The sequence below is a fragment of the Neofelis nebulosa genome, chromosome 9 (assembly GCF_028018385.1).
Source record: "Neofelis nebulosa isolate mNeoNeb1 chromosome 9, mNeoNeb1.pri, whole genome shotgun sequence".
Classification (NCBI taxonomy): domain Eukaryota; kingdom Metazoa; phylum Chordata; class Mammalia; order Carnivora; family Felidae; genus Neofelis; species Neofelis nebulosa.
In genome coordinates this window covers 25,606,244-25,624,549 of record NC_080790.1, presented here as the reverse complement: position 1 = coordinate 25,624,549, position 18,306 = coordinate 25,606,244, and the positions used below count along the sequence as shown (strand labels likewise).

The 18,306-nt window shown below is 48.8% G+C and overlaps 1 protein-coding gene across 2 annotated transcripts in view; it reads left to right on the top strand.

Moving 5' to 3' along the window:
• LOC131484584 (xanthine dehydrogenase/oxidase-like) overlaps nt 1-18,306 on the top strand; it is a 58,681-nt gene that overhangs the window by 1,824 nt on the left and 38,551 nt on the right. The window contains exons 2-9 of one of the 2 annotated variants that reach the window (XM_058682963.1): nt 4,937-4,994; nt 7,836-7,932; nt 9,332-9,440; nt 11,436-11,562; nt 12,506-12,567; nt 15,658-15,726; nt 16,054-16,140; nt 17,273-17,414. In XM_058682963.1, coding sequence (XP_058538946.1) covers nt 4,937-4,994; nt 7,836-7,932; nt 9,332-9,440; nt 11,436-11,562; nt 12,506-12,567; nt 15,658-15,726; nt 16,054-16,140; nt 17,273-17,414 — 751 coding nt within the window. Of the gene's footprint in view, nt 1-4,936; nt 4,995-7,835; nt 7,933-9,331; nt 9,441-11,435; nt 11,563-12,505; nt 12,568-15,657; nt 15,727-16,050; nt 16,141-17,272; nt 17,415-18,306 lie in introns of both variants that reach the window. The other variant, XM_058682962.1, reaches the window with a different exon arrangement.

Sequence of the window (18,306 nt, the reverse complement as noted above, 5' to 3'; positions counted from 1 at the left end):
CTCATCACATCAAACCCTACTATCCCTGGAAGCTTTTCCTATTGTCAGTGTCTGTGATGCATACTCAGGTTTGTAAGTTATAAACCTGTGGCCTCTTGAGAATCTGCTAGAAAGTGGGAGAGGCAGTATAAGAAGTGATGAGGTGAAAGCATTGCTTGGGAAACAAGACCAAGCAGGGATTCCCAGGCAGATCAAGGCAGCTGTGAATAAGTTTCTATTTCCAAGATCTTTCTATATCTAACTCTTTTGGTGTTGGATATTATGCAGAGAACTTACCAGAGAAGCCGCTGGAATTGGTGACTAACTCTTTTTTTCTTTTAAATTTTTAATGTTTATTCCTGAAATAGAGAGAGAGAGAGAGAGAGAGAGAGGCAGACAGACAGACAGAGCATGAGCGGGGGAGGGCACACACACACACACAGAATCTGAAGCAGACTCCAGGCTCTGAGCTGTGAGCACAGAGCGCGATGCATGGCTCAACTCTACCAACTGCAAGGTCATGACCTGAGGCAAATTCAGAGGCTTAACCGACTGAGCCACTCAGGCACCCCAGAAATTAGTGACTCATTCTTAAATGTAAGCCTCTTATTCTCCCTGTGTGAGACCGTCCAGGACTCTGTCTCCACCAGCTCGGGTTCTGGACAGGGTATAAGATGCCACTGATCAAATACCTCAAGTGTTTTCTGTGGCAGTGATGGGCCTTGATGACCAGTGTCATATCCTCTGTTGTAGAGTCAGAGTTGGAGGGAAAGAAAGAACTGCCTAGGATTTTGGTGTTATCGTAGTGACAGTCATTTTGGTGAGCGGGATTCTAGAGGCAGTGACTCTGTTTCGTGGAGATTGAGGCACCTGGAGGAATCTGGCAGCTTTGGCACATGGGTCGCAGCCAAAAGTGTCCACGAGTGATCCCCAGAAGAAGCAGGTGGCAGCTACAGAGAGCCTCTCAGTGGCTTCCACGCACTCACTCACTCACCCCCATTTACAAGCTCCTCTGTGGACTAAGCCTGTGGGGTATGTACACACTGGAGGAATATGATCTCTAAGACCAGGCATCAGCCATTCAGGAGCTTGTGAACCAGTTAAGGAGAAGGATTTTCATTCGGCAAAGTAATATATTGCAAAATGTGTTTCACAGAAAACTCTCCCCATGAGATCCTCTTTTCAGATATTCTTTTTCTTTTTTAGAAGAGGGTGTATTTGTTTTTTTTTTTTAATGCCTGCCCAGAATTTTATTTTATTATTATTTTTTAATATAATTTATGGTCAAGTTAGCTAACATACAGTATATACAGTGTGCTCTTGGTTTTGGGGGTAGATTCCCACGACTCATCACTCACATACAACACCCAGTGCTCATCCCAACAAGTGCCCTCCTCAATGCCCATCACCCATTTCCCTCCCCCTACCCTGCCTTCTTAAACCACTTAGCACAGTGTTGGCATGTAGCAGGTGCCCAATTAATGAGGACAGAATGAGTGAATGAGTACTAAAAGCCCTTAGAAATCCTCTACTGAAGAAGTTTAGTTTGTAAACTTTGCACTTTGAAATTATCTTAAATTTGCCTAAAACGTTGTAAGAAGAATACAAAGAGATATTACAGACTACTCACATTCACCAACTTAACATTTTGCCACATTTTACTTTATCATTAACTTTGTCATTCTCTCTCTCTGTATGTACACACACATACACACACGCACACACACACGTCGAGATGTTTATATGGTACACACACGTATTAGATTTTTATGTATCTATTTATAGATATGCATGTAGATATATAGATGTATATAAGTACCTAATTAATTTTATATATTTATTTATGTATGTAATTATAGGAATAAATACATAGAGTATACAATTTTCTTCTTGAACCATTTGAGGGTAAATTTCTGATATAATGCCATTTTACCTCTTAAACCAAGCGTAAGAATATTCTTATAGAGCCAGTGTCTCTAAAAATCAGGGAATGTGGTATTGACCTAACACTATTATCTAATCTGCCACCCCTCTGCAGCATATTCCAACGTCCCCAATAATGTCATTTTTAACTTCTCCTAGGGTCCCAGGGTCATACCACGGCAGGGTCCCAAGCCCAGGACCCAGGGTCATACTCTGGCAGTTGGTTGCCATGTCTGTTAGTTTCCCTTGAGCCAGAATGGCTCCTTAGCTTTCCTTGTCTTTTGTGACACTGAAGTTTATGAAGAGACTAGACCATTATTTCTTAGAATGTCTCTCATTTTGAGTTTGTGTCGTGCTTTCTTTTTTTTTTTTTTTTAATTTTTTTTTTTTCAACATTTTTTATTTATTTTTGGGACAGAGAGAGACAGAGCATGAACGGGGGAGGCGCAGAGAGAGAGGGAGACACAGAATCGGAAACAGGCTCCAGGCTCCGAGCCATCAGCCCAGAGCCTGACGCGGGGCTCGAACTCACGGACCGCGAGATCGTGACCTGGCTGAAGTCGGACGCTTAACCGACTGCGCCACCGAGGCGCCCCAGTGTCGTGCTTTCTTTTGATTAGATTCAGAGTCTGCATTTTGGGCAGGAATTCCAGAGAAGCGATAAGTGGTTCTCAGTGCGTTGCATCAGGAGGCACATGGTGTCAGTCTCCTCCATTATTTGGGATGCAAACTCTGATCACTTGGTTATGGTGGCATCCACCAGTTTTCTCTAATGTAAGATTACTTTTTTACTCTTTAGAGTTAATCAATAATCCATGAGAAGATCCTCTGAGTCTGTGAAACTATCTTGATCATCAAGCTTTCACCCACTAGTTTTAGCTCCCATTGATGTTTCTTGACTTGGTCAGTTATTGTGCTGATTGCAATATTAGGCTAACTGTATTCATTAGTTGGAACTCTTCTGTCAGAAAGAACTTTCTTTCTCTCCAGTCTGTTTATTTATTAGTTACCACTTTGGACTCATTAGTTTTAGTTTTATTTAATGGGTTATAACCCATTAGAGCTATTATTTGTTTTGATGCTTAAATTTTATCAGAGCAATCTGCTGAACCCAGCATTTCCTAAGCTCATATCCCCATGAAGCGTCTGTCCTTCGGAATGCCCACTGGCGTCCTGTCGAGAGAGGATTCTGTGGAGTTTGCCGGAGCAACCCTATAGCTGTGCTGTGAGAGTGGTGCAGCCATTCTCTGTAGGAATTCAAGGACGGTGGGACCAGGTGTGCCTGGAGTGATATAAAAAGTCTTTGCCGGAGAGGTTCACTGGAGTATAAAGTCTAGATTGTCAGGAAAGTAGAAGAGGAAAAGGCTGAAAATGAAGATTAGTAACATAATGGAAAAAGGCCTTGGAAGACAGTCTAAAGAACTTGGATGTTATCTTGAACATATGGGAAGGCATGTAAGGCACAGAACAGGGGACAGATGTGATGAAAACCGAATTGGACGGTAAGCAGAAGCTACAATTTGGGGGGTAGTAGTAAGCTAAGAGGCTTCTTCCTGCAGGAAAGGAGGTAGGAATCTTTATTTGTGTGTTTATGACTTCTCTGAGAGAAAAGAAATAACTCCTTGTGTGCACTTTGTAACCAGGACTTTGGACAAACCGGATCTGTGGGGTGTAATAAAAGAAAGCTAATTTGTTTTTCTACTTTCCTTTAAACTTTCTTCAAGGGGCAAATTCTGTCAGTTTTATGACTTGTTGGGTTGCTCCTAATCAATAAAGCAGTACTATGGTCATTTCTAAGTTTCCATACACAGTCTCAATTCAGGATAGAGAGGTGAGGATAGCAAGAAAGTTCTCATCTAATCAGTGCTGGTTAAGATGGCTTCCCACCATGGGAGCATTCAACTGTAAGTCTCATGACATCGGACATGTGCTTTCCTCTGGCCTGCAGCTCTTCCTCAGTCTCCAGTTTAGGGAGGACTACTCCACACAGACTCTGTTGGAGGTCCCATCACCCTCTGCAGTCAGCGTTCTGGGGATGATTTAAACAACTCCACAGCAACTTTCCCTCTTCTGCATGGACTACACTAGGTCCTCAGGCAACCCTCCACATCCTCTGCTTTCCCAAACTCGGAGAGTGTTCAGCAATTCCAGTGCTGCCATTTCTTCTTCTGTAAGCCTATCTCTAGCTTTTAGATATGCAGACCGCTATATCCCCTGTCTACAAGGGCTGTATGTTAGCTTCACATGTAGGGCTATGGAAGCCCCCTCACAAAGTTTGAGGCGTGAGATACCTCCTCTCCTCAAGCTTAAGAAGATGTAAGTCTCACAGTACCATTCTCTGGAAAGAAATTCTTGTCACAAATTCTCTCTCTTTAATCATCCCAATCACCCAAACCTATTACCCTTGACAACATATGATGAATGTGAGTAGTGAAACAGGTTGTCATGGATTTCCTTTGACTATTTGCACTGAAAACTGGTACCTCACTTTGTAGACCACATTTTCATCTTGTTGAATATATCATTTGTGGACCTTTGGGTTGAGATCTCCTCCACATCTCACATGTGTTGATGTTATTGACTGCACTAGCCCAACACACACAATACTCCCTGTGACCACAGGCCAACAGACTGGCTCTCTACCGTCTGAGAATGTACATGCTGGGAGGCATAGCCAGAGACCTGCATGCTGCCATTCTTAGTTGTCCCTGGCATTCACAGGTGTGACCTAACAGCTGGAAATGAGATGTTTGACTTTAAGGGGGCTCTGCCTTGGCCAGCCCAACACAGCAGGTGCAATACCTAAGCCCTCCGTGGTAGGTGCAGAGCAAAGCACTAAGACTTTTAGATTTGGAAAATATCGGCATGTACACAGAACGGCTTGAGTTCGTATGTTCATTCTTGTGGAATTATCAAGAAAAAGACCTTGGTTTTCATGATATATTTAGCACATCCCTGTTAACTCCACATTCTTGGGCGAGACAATGGGTAAGTATACCTAGGATATATTTTCTTTTTGTTTTTACTCTTATAGGTGGTGGAGAAGAATGCAGACCCAGAAACAACCCTTTTGTCCTACCTGAGAAGAAAATGTATCCTGACTTTGGAGGGGGAGGAGGCGATGGGGACTCATTCTCTAGGCCTTATGTCACTTTCTAGTGATGGGTGGGAGGCTGTGAAGTGTGGAGGACAGAGCCCTAGAGTCTGGCTCTGGGCCCCTGCTTTGTAGCTCTGTCACTCAGCAGCTGTGTGACTCTGGGAAGTCATCTGAACTTTCCAGGTGTAAAATTATCAGCTGTCCAATGAGAGGATTCTTCCTGATGTTTCTTAAGATCTCTTCCAGGTAAGACTCAAGTGATGCCAGGGCATGTAAAATGAAGAGCTGTGAATGGCCCTCATTAGTCTGGTAAGCCATTCCCCTTGAGGAGGGGGCCTTCCTCAAGAGATCCCTGTGGACCCATAGAGGGCTTCCTGGCAATCTTCCCAGCTCTGTGAAGACGGAGGGAAGGTGGGAGGAAGGGGTGTTCTTTGGGAAAGGATGCCTGAGCTGGGCAACTGTATAGAGGTGCCATCCATTGTGGAGATGGTGGGCCCCAGGAGGCAAGGGACAGGGGAGTCCCGAGGGCCCCTTGGGATGCTCCTCTTCTCCCTCAGTGCAGGCAAGGTTCTGTAATATCTAATACCTTGTGATCTTTCAAGGTAGGAAAGTACTCTGAGACCCTAGAACAGAAACAACAGAGAAAATATGATAGGAGCTGGCATTTAAAGAACATTTACTATATGTAGGTGGAGTTCAAGGTGATTTTCATACCTGATGTCACTGATGTCCATAGCAATTCCTTTGACAGAGGAGGAAGTGAGGCTGGCACATGAGAAGGTCCTGCTTCTTGCTCATGTTCTGGGCAAATGCTAACAGAGCCCAGGCTAAAGCCCAGAGCCAGACTCTTAACCTCCTGACCATACTGGAAACTATTCAGGGTTGGTTGCCGGGATGATGCTCATCCTGACCTCCTCTCACCCCAGGGGCAGGCATGTCCAATGGCTCATTCAGGTGATACGTCCTGGGACAACAAAGGATTTTTTCAGTTCTCACAAAAACAAGTCTGAAGTCCATGGCCTTACCTCTAGTTCACTCACCTCTTACCGGATGGTGTCTGGCTCTCGTGTACTTTGTCCTGGATTTTCCATCTGGAGAGTGCAAATCTGGAGTTTCACAGCACATGAACTTGGTGGCTCTTTTGCAGAGGTGGAATCACTCAGTAGGCTCAGAAGACTGCACAGAAGTCTATTTCCAGCCTCTCTACCTGGGAGGTCTGAGAAGAGAGGCACATTCTCAGAGATGGTTGACATCAGATTTAGTTTTCTCATAAGGTGTCAAAGGCCAAAAATTCTCAGAAATGTCTGATCATAGCAATTGCTAGTTTAAAGGTCGAATCTTAAATGAAATCCCAAATGAAAGTTTTCACATACATGAAGGCCAGGTGGCTTCTTGATGTTGGTGGGGAGACTTCATTTCTGGGAGTTCTGGGAAAGAAAGAAAGAAAGAAAGAAAGAAAGAAAGAAAGAAAGAGGGAAGGATGGAAGGAAAGAAAGAAGGAAAGGAAAGAAAGGAAAGAAAGAAAGAAAGGAAAGAAAGAGCCCAGTCTTGATCTCTACCCTGGATTCCAGAAAGATCCCTAGGCTAGAAGATTTTGTTAGACTTTGGGCTCCTACCATTGGTTTCCATGTGCCTCTATATTGTCTGAATTGCTGCTAATGACATATATTCTGATGAGTGAGAAGAATAACTTAGGGCACAAAGAGCATTTCCCAAATGTGTTTTGAAAGAGGTAGCTGCATGGTGAAAGAGGAGCCCCCAGATCTGGAGTCAGATGATAGTGTTTAGGCCCTAACACAAGGCAAATTGAAGGTCTGTGTTGCCTTGCAGTGCTCACATTACGTCCTGGCCCTCAGTTTGTTTTGTTTTGTTTTAATCTGTGGGGAAATAGTACCTCCTACCCCACTTGCTCACTAAATTATTGTGAAGATCAAATGTTCCCATGGGTGTATTTTTCAAGTGTTAGATACTATATCATCATTAGTTATTAATTTCATCTTGCCAGTGTGGGAAATGACCAGTGATAATGAACTCCCTCTTTGGCAGATAGCTGGATGGCTTAGAGGCCTGCAGCCCACTGGGAAAGCAGGCACATAGATGGTGTGTCTCAGGCAAAGGGGCTGCTTTAAGTGCTGTTCTCTAGAATAGCCTATTCCTTAGGCGTGTTAACAAACTCAAAGTTATCAATTCCTGCCAGTGTATGTAAGAGATGGCTCCAATAGTGGTCCCCAACCTCAAAGAATGTTCCTTTTAATTTATGTTCACATAGCCTATGGGTGGATATTCAAAAGCCCCTCATCCAACCCTAATTTTGGTTCCTGGACTTCATCAACCCAAAAGGTTCAAGGTGAAGAGTTGGAACTCAGTAGGTCCCAGAAGAGATCAAAGTCTCTTTCCGGCTGGAGTGGATTCATTGCATACCCAGCCAAGATGATGTGTGAGGGCTGCCCCACATGCTCAGCCTTTTAGGTGCCAGATTCACCGGCCCAGTGAGACCACAGGGTTGGGAGCCTAGAAGAGCATGCCAGGAAGACCCCGCAGTCAAGAAAAGTCTCCAGGATTGGAGAGCAGTGGGACCCCAGTCCCAGGGAATACTTGGGTGCTGTCTGATGGGACCTTGATACCTTTCTTCTGTGCATTGGGGATGATCCCATTCTCTGCCTTCCGGGGTGCAGTGCAGGCTTTTCTGGAGACAGAGGCTGTGTGGGTCTGCTACCTCCTTGGGTTGAGGGGCTTGAGCCTATGTGGGGCGATAGCTGACTCTGCACATGCACTTCCCAGCAGCCCAGCAAAGACACTTCTGTGAGTTCATGTTCCTTAACCCTTGACCATCCAGTGGGGCTGAGTGGGACCAAGCTGGGCTGTGGAGAAGGGGGCTGCGGGGCTTGCACGGTGATGCTTTCCAAGTATGATCGTTTCCAGAACAAGATCATGTATCCTTTGCCGGCTACCTGATTGTCCATGCAAGGACTGTGATGCAGGGGTCACGTTGTGAGTGTGTGTGTGCATGTGTGTGTGTGCATGCACACGAGACCTTTCTTGATGTTGATTTATTTTTGAGAAAGAGAGAGACAGAGCATGATGCGCGAGGGGCAGAGAGAGAGGGAGACACAGAATCCGAAGAAGGCTCCAGGCTTCAGCTGTCAGCACAGAGCCTGAGGCGGGGCTCGAACTAACAAACCGCAAGATCATAACCTGAGCCAAAGTCAGAGGCTTAACTGACTGAGCCACCCAGACTCTCCTGAGACCTTTCTAAGATCCAGATTAATTTCCCATCCCACAAAATGCTTTACTTGGTCTCAACTGCCTACGGGATAAAGTCCAATCACTGTGCTTAGCACTCATGGCCCATAGAGGAAGGTGTGCCCCACCTTTCCATCTCCAGCTTTCTCCCTTCGTGGGACCAGCATCCCACCCTTGGGACAACTATGGACTCCTAACACTCTCTTCCCTCTGATTTCCTGGTCTTTGCATAAGTTGTTATCCAAGTCTTAGAGTGCCCTTTTTCTAGGCCTTCTTTACTTGGCTAACTCTTGCTAGGTCTTTTGGACTGGGTAAAATATTACCTCCTCCGGGAAGCCTTCCTTGACCTCCTAAGGTTGGGTTGGGTACCCCTTGTCTGTGCAGGCCCCACAGCACCCTGTGCTCAGCCCTCCTGAAACGCTTACTATAAACTCTTTAGATTGCATCTTTATGCTGGCTTCTATTTTCCTGAGTTGACCACAGACTTCTAAAGAGCATTGTACACACCTCCATTTCCTCAGCCCCCAGCAGAATGCCTGGCATGTCACTGGCCCTCAGTAACTGATGTTGAGTAAATGGATATCAGGAAGCTCTGTGTAAAGGGCTGGTGTCTCATGTTCCCCGGGGACTGCCCCTCCCTGTTCCCCACAGAGCATGGGAGAAAAGGAGGTAGCTGAGAGCTGGGGAGCAAAAGGGACTGGAGCTTCTGAAACTGCAGAGAGGCTTCAGAAGGGCCCTACAGAGAGAGGAGCATGCGCTGGGCCTGGAACCTGTGGCAACTTCCTCTTGACTCAGCCTCCAGGGTCGGGCTAAGAGGTGACTGCGGGTGACCCTGGCGCCTGTGCTCCAGCTCGGAGGCCTAGGATGCACTGATGCATGCTCCATAGGACCCTGCAGGGGCTCGTGTCTCCCCGGGGCATGGCGGGGGGGGGCTTCCTTTGTTGCTAGCCCAGAGTCCTTGGTGGAGGCTTGAGGACAGCTGCGGAAAAGGCCAGAATGTAACGTAGAGTGAGGAGTAATGACACAAAGCATCTCAAAGTCTCTGATGGCCTGTGTGAACAATGAAATGACCTCAATCTGGGGCTCCAGTCACTTTTCTGCCAATGCCTGCCTGGCCCCCATCTGTTCTTTGCATCATGTTGCCGTGACGACTGTGGAAGGAATAGGAAGCACCAAGTCGAGGCTGCATCCTGTGCAGGTAACTGGAGGAAACAGAAGCTCAGGCAAGGGCTACAGACTTGCTTTGGAATGTGAGGCTGAGTGTCACTGCCTGGCCGGGAGGTGCTGTGGCCCGGCCACCTCTCCATCTCCTCTGGGGGTGGTGAGGTGGAAAGATGAGGCCCCGGTCTAAAGCTCCCTCCTGGGACCATTACATGACCCCAAGGGAACCATGAGGTCAACCAGATCTGGTGGCCAGGGCAGTCGGGTCATGCCAGACCTGGAGGGGGGAGGGGCGATGGATCTCCCCACCCAGTCCCCCGAGTGTGCTTAGGGAACCCCTGTCATCTCATATTCAAGATTCCAAAAGCTCTGTGCTCTTGATTAAGAAGGCTGCCTATTCCCTGCTCCCTCGAATGGTAATCCCATGGCTCCTCTCATGTCCTGCCTGCAGAAAATACAGATGTGAACTACAATGCCTCTATCGTCACTAACATGGAGGTTAGGACGGGCTTAAGAAGAGAATAGAGGCATCTGAATGTCGGACCGAGGCTTTTTTCCTGATGGTATCAGGCCACCTGGCAGTGGATGGAAATTAGGTACAAAGAGTGGACAGTAATCTGAGAGGTTTTGTGGAGAGATTCCAATGCTTTGGGGCAACGTGGAAGGAAATGACAGCAGAGCACTGTGGGAAGGGAAGGCCATTGTTTCCAGAGTTCTTTGTGTGGGGAAACTGATGCAGGGCTCTTCTGGACATTATAGTCACAGAAGGTACCAGAGGCAGGCCCACTGGCCTTTTGAGGAGACATGTTGCTCAGATCGTGCCTTTCTTGGGCACTTTTACGTGAATGTGGGGCCAGGGCCTCTGGCTGAGCAAGCTGGCTATATTCTAGGGGAGGCATGTCCTGACCAGTCACCTGAGGTCACAGGAGTAATGGTTCACCTCTATGGCTTCCTTTCTTAGGGAGCAATAGGGGGAAATCATTAAACTTTTCCAACCAGCAGGAGATGTTAGAGGGTTAATTTGAGCCTTGTAATTTGCTTTGAAACAAGCAGATGAAAGACAGAACAGTTTAACCACAGGGATCATGTCTGAATAATCAGCCCAAACCCTCATTTCCAATGGTACAGATTCTTATTCCCAATGCACTTATTTTGGTCCCAAGTAAGTTGTAGAGCCATATTTCACTTCTGCTTTTCCATTGGCTTTTTTCTTGTGGTTCCTATGACACTACGCTTTGCTCGAATTCTTCCTACTTCCAAGTTGGCGCCCACGTTCATCTCATTCTTAATAAACGCTGACTGAGGGGCGCCAGGGTGGCTCAGTTGGTTAAGCCTCTGACTTCGACTCAGGTCATGATCTCACAGTTCTTGGGTTCGAGCCCTGTGTCGGGCTCTGTGTAGACAGCTCAGAGTCTGGAGCCTGCTTTGGATTCTGTGTGTCCCTCTTTCTCTGACACTCCCCTGCTCACACTCTGTCTCTGCCTGTCTCTGAAAAGTGAATAAACATAAAAAATGTTTTTAAACTGCTGATTGATTTGGATTGCAGGCTAGTGTATTAAAAGAATATGACACAGCTCTTCCATTCACCATGTGCGATTTTGGCTAAATCTTTTAAAACTCTGGGCCTGCTTTGTCCTGTGTTCAGTGCAAAGAATGGAGGGTGAGAAGCCCTTCCGGTTCTACTGGTCAGTTTTCTTTGAAGAGGCTTTTCTGTGAATAACTAGCATTGGTCGACTACCTGTTATGTGCCAAGTATGATAATGTCAAGGGTGTCATGTGAATTATGTCATTAAATCCTCATCACAGACCCAGAGATAAGTACTAGAGTGGTCGTCATGATACAGATGAGGGGCCTGTGGCTCCCGAGAGGGTTGGTAGCCTGGCCAAGGCCACAGTCGGCACTAAGACTGACTTTGTGCAGTGACTGCTACCCCATGCCACCTGTCGACGTGGACTGGCTTCAGCTGGGTCATCTAGAGAGCCTGAGAGCGTTTGTGCCAATGCATATGTCTACGTGGTCTGTCCCTTTTAGGAGAGAATTGCCAAAAGCCATGGCTCCCAGTGTGGATTCTGCACCCCTGGCATCGTCATGAGCATGTACACGCTGCTCCGGAACCAGCCTGAGCCCACCATTGAGGAGATCGAGGATGCCTTCCAAGGTACGGGCCTGGAGGCACAGCCTAAGGGGTCGAATAGCAGCTGGGGCTCTCGGAGGTTAGGGAAGGGCCAGAGTGTCAGCCAGGAATGGGTTGGGAGATGGGACACTGCCTTTTGGAGGAAAGGCTCAGGTACCCCAGCGTGATGGCTACGGTCTGCTGGGAGCTTAGCCCTCTCTGAGTTTGAAGACCACTCACATGGTCTGGAGACCTCCTGGGTCTCCTGCCTTAGTGTTCATCTTCCCGAGGTGTCCTTCAGCACTCGGATGGGGTGGCACTGCCTGGTTGGCACAGGAGGAGATCATGTGGAAAATTCCACAGAGGCTAGTCACATGGCTTCCATTCTTCTCAGCTTTTATTAGACAGGATCCTGCAAAGGCCACTTAATGAGGAAGGTGGCTGTGATTCTGAGCCTTGGGCAGGAACTGGCTTCCCACTTGGTCTTTTGTGAATGGGCCCAGAACCCTGGGCATGGTGTCTGTGCCTCTGAATTGAACAGAGAAGACTTGCATCCTTTCACCATTTCAATTCATCATTGACTCAATCAGTTGTATTGAGTCCTATCATATGTCAGGCACTATACAAGGTACAAGGGACACAGGGATGTCCCAGGGGATGAAAGATGGTCTCTATGCTCACGGAGTTTGCAGTCTGAATGGGAAGAGAGATTATAATGTAGTTTGATAAACTCATTGAGAAGGCCATGACCAGATACCAGGGGAGCGCTCAGAAGACACCTGATTCGGTCTGGGCAGTGTAGGAAGGCTTCCTGGAAGAAGTGATAGATGTTTTGAAGTCAGAAATATGAGGAGGAGGACAGGGTGTTCCAGGCAGAGACAACAGAATATGTAAAGTGAGTATTCAACTGAGCTAGAGTAAAGTCACAAGCCCCTCACCTGCCCCCGGTGCCTGTGCTGACAATGCAGCTTTGTCCCTTGGCCCACAGGAAACCTGTGTCGCTGCACGGGCTACAGACCCATCCTCCAGGGCTTCCGGACCTTTGCCAGGGTAAGTGGGGGCTCTGGGACAGCTCCTCAAGCAGCGACACTCCAAAATCCCAGTTGGCAGGGTCCAAGGGCCCCTGGAGGAAGAGGAAAAGGGGGGATGGCCAGCTGGTGGATCTACCTGCATTGGACTCTGTTGTCTTTGTTCCGTCCACGTCAGTAGCACGAGGACTTCCCTTCCAGGGAAGGCTTGTTCCTGGAAGAAGCACGATGCCCAAGGCTAATTTCCTCCAGGGCATTTGGGTCTGACAGTGCTCTTGTGGCCCAAGTGCTGAGCCCTGGTGTTAAGTAACAACCCAGCCCACCCCACAGCTGCGCCTCTCCTCCTTCCTCTCCCAGCTGCTTTCCGTGGTTGGCACTCTGTGGGGCCTATAAACCTGCTAATGAGGTCTCCAGACAGTGTGTGAATCCCTGCAGTGTTCGTACACCTCCGAGGGAGAAGTCTGGGGCTGGCTGTGCGGGCGCTGATTACATAAACACGACACACACCTGCCATCTGCCAGGGGAGGCGGACAGAGGGCTGGCCTCTCCCTTCTTGGCTTCTCTCCCCAGCTTCTACCTGACCCCCAACAGGGTCGAGTTGACTCTGACCTCAAACTGTCTCATCTCAATTTAATTTTGGGTTGGGGGCAGAGTCAGATGCCTTTCACTGACCTTTCGGGGTGCTACATTAGGAAAAGGATATTGTATCCAGATGACCACAAAGAGTGGAGACACAGAGCCTATGGGAGGGAGGGCAGCCCACTCTGCTGAAGGCGTTTGATGACAAAGAACAAGGAGATGTGGATTTAAATGAAAAAGATCCAAAGACTCCTCCAGTCTTGGAGTCTGCAGACGTGGGTTCAAATCCGAGTCATTCACTTACCCGATGTATGACCCTGGGCAATTTCCTTGTTTCTCAAATGGGGATTATAATGGCACATACAATATTATAACGTTATAATAATACATATATAATTATAATAATATTATGAAATTATAATAATGCCTATAATAATTCTTATAGTGTTTGTGGAAAGTACTTCTTGTAAAGCCCTTAGAACAGTGCCTGGCACATCTTAAATATTAAGTATTTCTTCTCTCACGCAATATTTGATCTACATAAATTGCTCAAGCTTCCCTGAAAGCCAAGGATTGTTAATCTCGCCCACATATTTATTTCTTAAGAGGCTTCTCAAAGAGCTACAATCTTATCAGCTCTCCTACTTTCTGAAAAAGTGAAGGGCTTTTGAGTGTAGTAGATGGTTATGTCCCTTCTCAGGGTTGGAGTTTTATCATCGTTGAAATGGTCCTCGACCAGCTGCCAGGCGGTGTAGAGCTGAGAGGACTGAGCTCCCCAAATGACTCGCACACAGGGTGTGCTCAGAAGCTCATGCACACTACTCGTTGGAGACCCCGTCCCCAAGGTCTTATTCAGAACCTTTGAACTCTGACTTTACCCACCATTCTAACAAACCTGCCTACCTCATTTTCATGCCCATAGCACACATTAGGTAAGTGAGGAGGATTTGCCGGAAGGAGGCACACTGTTCACAGCAAGAAATGGCACTGTCCATCTAGCAGCAGGGAAGGAAATGGAGGAACAGTAAAACGAGCACAAGCCTAGTAGTCTAGTACGCTGAGAAAAGGAGAAATCTCTCCAGGGGAGAAAAACCCAGCCTTATCCAACCTCATTGACATTAGACATTGAGGGAGTGACACATTATTGTACATCCCAGTAATTTATGTCATGGCCATGGCAATGGATTATCAAGAAGAACAATGTCAGGAAGAATGAGCTGACACTTCATCCGGAAAGGGTACTTTGGTGAAATATATCCTTCCCCTGCCAAGCACCGGGTGAGCGAGGCCGATGGCTTGCTGTATGCAGGTTCTCTCGCTTTGGTTAGGGCCTGATGATTCTCCTGCATCACCCCTCTCCAGGAAGACAGCTGAGAAGAGACACTACAGGGACATTTATTTCTTTCAGAGGAAAAGGCAAGGCCGTGGTGGGAGGGTCCAGAGGAGACAGCACTGTGACGTCCAAGGCAAGGCTGTGAGTGCAGAAGGTGGCTGTGCATGGGGCAGCACGTGCAGGGACTGAGACCAGGGCAGGGTTCTCTGTTGGTGACAGGTCTAACAGCACTTTCTTAAAGGCCATACTTTCAGCCTCCGTGGCCCTTTGGGGACTTTCCTGGGCCCACTAGTGGGGGTGTGACTCATCCCTTGGGAACTGGCAGCACGGAATGGTGTTTCCCATGATTCAAGTGCAGAAGGGCCACCCCAGACCTGCTGCTGTAGGAACTGGCTGCCTTGGAGGGGTGCCCGGGGCAATGTCTGGGAATTTCTCCCACCTTTGTCTCTGAGCATGATTCCATGATTCTAGAGTGTCTCCCAGGTCCTGAGCTGAGACTCCCATCTTCTCAGGATGGATCACTCAGGTGGACCCACCCCTTCCCCACCCTCATTTCCTTCGTTCTGGGAGCTCTACCCTGTGTTCTGCCCCTGGCACCCTGAAAGATCTTGAGCTAGTCTTTCCCCAGGGTGATGGGTCATCAGACCTGTACCCATCCTCAAGCATAGGATCACAGTGAGGAGGGAAGTATGTCTAGCTTTCGTGAGGTCATCTGGCACACTGGCTGGACACCTCTTTGAACCCAACACTGGGCCCAGACATGCTTTGAAGGAGCTCCACAAGACCCCAGCCTGGAAAGAGGCCATCCGGGCCCCCTCAGAGCTTGACTGATGTAGAAGTAGAGGCTCTTGGGGGCCCAGAGAATAAAGGGAGAAAATGGAGCTAAAGATATGTTTTGGTAGAGTAGGACTTAGCTTTAATAGAGACATTTTCTCAAAATTTCCTGGTGCTTCCAGGAGAGATCTTACTTGTCTAGTCATGAGTGACTTAGTCTCCATCAACCAAGAAAGGGAGAATGGTTAGAGCAGAGGTCTTCCGTCTGCGCAGAGGTCAGTGGAATGGGAGCGGCTGGCGGCTGTTTCTACTGATGCTGGCACAGCAGCAGGCCTCAATTTCGTTGAATATTCATGATCCAGGGTCTGTAGCTTCTGTGCAAACTCTTTGCAAATATTTCTGTGTGAATATCTGTCATCTTTCTAGGATGGTGGGTGCTGTGGAGGAAATGGGAATGACCTGAACTGTTGCATGAACCAGAAGACAGACCACAAGGTGAGTGGGGCCTCCTTTCTCTGGAAGCCTGGGGGCCAATCTCAGATCCAAGGAGCAGCGGACTCTCTTCACAACCTCAGCAGTGCGGCCAGAAGAGGAAACGTTGATGCCCACCCTGAGTGGGGGATGAATGTGCACATTAGCCCCGGGGCCTCTGGCGAGACCTCCTTGTTCCTGCCTCCCAGGAGCAGCACGGCCCCCGCCAAGCCTGCTGGGGTGGGGATGGGGAGGTGCAAACAAGCTCGCTTGGACAAAGGATTGGGTAGATCATACAGGCGTTTTAGAGGAGGAGATGAGGTATCACTCATCTGTTCCCTTTCCCAGCAGATCACTCTCTCGCCATCTCTATTCAACCCGGAGGAGTTCATGCCCCTGGATCCCACCCAGGAGCCCATCTTCCCCCCAGAGTTGCTGGTAGGTGATGCCCCGCGGAGAGGCCCCGCTAAGTCTGTGTGCCATGAGCCCCTGGAGACCCACTTTATTCATACCAATGGGGACCTTTGTGTCCTTGTCCTTTGGGTTTTCCTTTCTCCTTCTGACACTGGAGGTCAAGTCCCTCTGTCACATACTCCCAAAGGGACCCACACTTGTCGCACACATGTCACTCTGAGCACAGAGAGTGGATCCCTCCAGGACCCTGTGTAGAGTAACAGGTGCTCCAGAAGCATCTGCTGACCTGGCTACGTCGAATGTAAAAGTAAGTCCCTTAGCACCTATTCTCCTCCTTGCAAGCAGTCCATTATTTTACAAACCAACAACAAAGAAGCAAAGCTGTACTCAGAGGGCACAATGCATGGCTTGCTGCTCTGGTTTAAGGACACTCTCACACCCACCCTCCCACCGTGACGATTCTGCTTCTTCGCTCCCACATTCATGGCAAGGAAAGAATCGTGCCTCTCTCTAAGTTCCCGAGTGCAGATTCCCTGGGGGTGTTGAGCACATGAAGACAGCCTGTTGAGTCCAATGGGACAGAAGGAAGGGCTTTGGGGCAGGCCACCGGCACACCTTTCTCTGGATCGTGCAACCTTGAACAAACTGTCAGTTTGATTTGGGGTTTCTCTCGCCCAGCCCCACGTCACCCCTCACACACTAGAACCAGCCTCTGCTGCGTTTCCTCCTGACACCCCTTCCTTTGCTACCTCGTCCCCCCCACACCTTGTCCACTGCACCTGCTGGGGACAGCGGGGGTGGGGCAGGGGGCACTGCACTGAACCTGGGCTTTTGGTCAGAACAGTTCAGGTCACCTGGTGGCAGGTGAAGGTCCCATAACCTCCTGGGTCCTCAGGTTCATCCTGCACCTGTGAAAGGTTGGGCTAACGATGCTTCCTCCCCGGAGGTCTCCTAAAGCCTAAGTGAGATCATGTGTGTGCCACGTCCTCCCTGCCTCAGTTCGTGCAAGTTCCCCTCCCTTCTCCCCAGACCTGGATCCTCATTCTGAATTCAGTATTGAACGAATCAGTAGAAGACTAGACCCCTTTGGGGACCTAAATTCATCAGGGAATGGCCGTAGGAAGGAGACTGTGTGGCAAGAAACTACATTTTCCAGAGGTTGAAAGATACTCCTCAGAAGCAGCTGCGTTTTGAAGGCGAGCGAGTGACCTGGATCCAGGCCTCAACCCTGCAGGAGCTGCTGGACCTCAAAGCCCAGGACCCCGAGGCCAAGCTGGTGGTGGGGAACACGGAGATCGGTGAGAATGGGCCCGGCCTGCAGCCTGCAGGGGGCCAGTCTGCCTGGGTAACCCCATGCTGGCTGTGTGTCCTCAGAAAACTTGCTTTTCCTCCCCTGGCCCTGGTTCCCATTATATACAGGGAAGAATAACACCTCCTCAAAGGGCTGTTCTGAGTATTGGATGAGATCCTTACTGACCGCTCTCCGGAAACACGTCGGGTGCCAGCTATGTGCCGGGAACTGTGGGAGGAGCTGGGCTACCCAGATCAGTGTCTTTGTTCGTTCTCTGGAGTACCTCCCAGTGGAAGTGAGGGGGGAGCAGTGGAAGTCAAGGTTCTAGGCCAGTGACAGATGCTAGGGGTTCCAGAAATGACATTCTCTTGTCCCCCACTTTTTCTGGGGGGTGATGTGGTAAAGGCAAAGGAGAGATGTGCCAATGTGACTGTGTCTGTGTTGCCCACAACTGTGGCCACCGGCCCTGTTCCTGCCACCACCTGGGACGTGAAGCTCACAATACGTGAATGGGCCAGGGTGGCTGGGGGATGTGTAGCTCTCTTCCCCAGTGCTCGAAGGGACGGAAGCAGAGGTGCCCAGGTCGCTGCTAATGTCCATCCGTTCCTGGAGCTGGCTTGGCCCTTTTCTCCTTTGCTGGCTCCCAAGCCCAGGGAGGCTCCAAGGAGAGGATCGTGGCATAGCCAAGGTCTTAGAGGACCTCTGGTTTCGGGGCAATCGACATACTTTTAAGCCGCCACAACCATCCTGTGGGAGACTCCTGGCTGTTGTTCTGGAAAGAGTCCCCTGGGTCCTGGGTTTTTGTTGGATCTGAGGACACAGAGAGGAGGGCCTGGCTTGGCTCTAAGCTAGCAGGGTACAGATGCGGCCCTGGCCCCGTGAGCACAGGTGTGGCACAG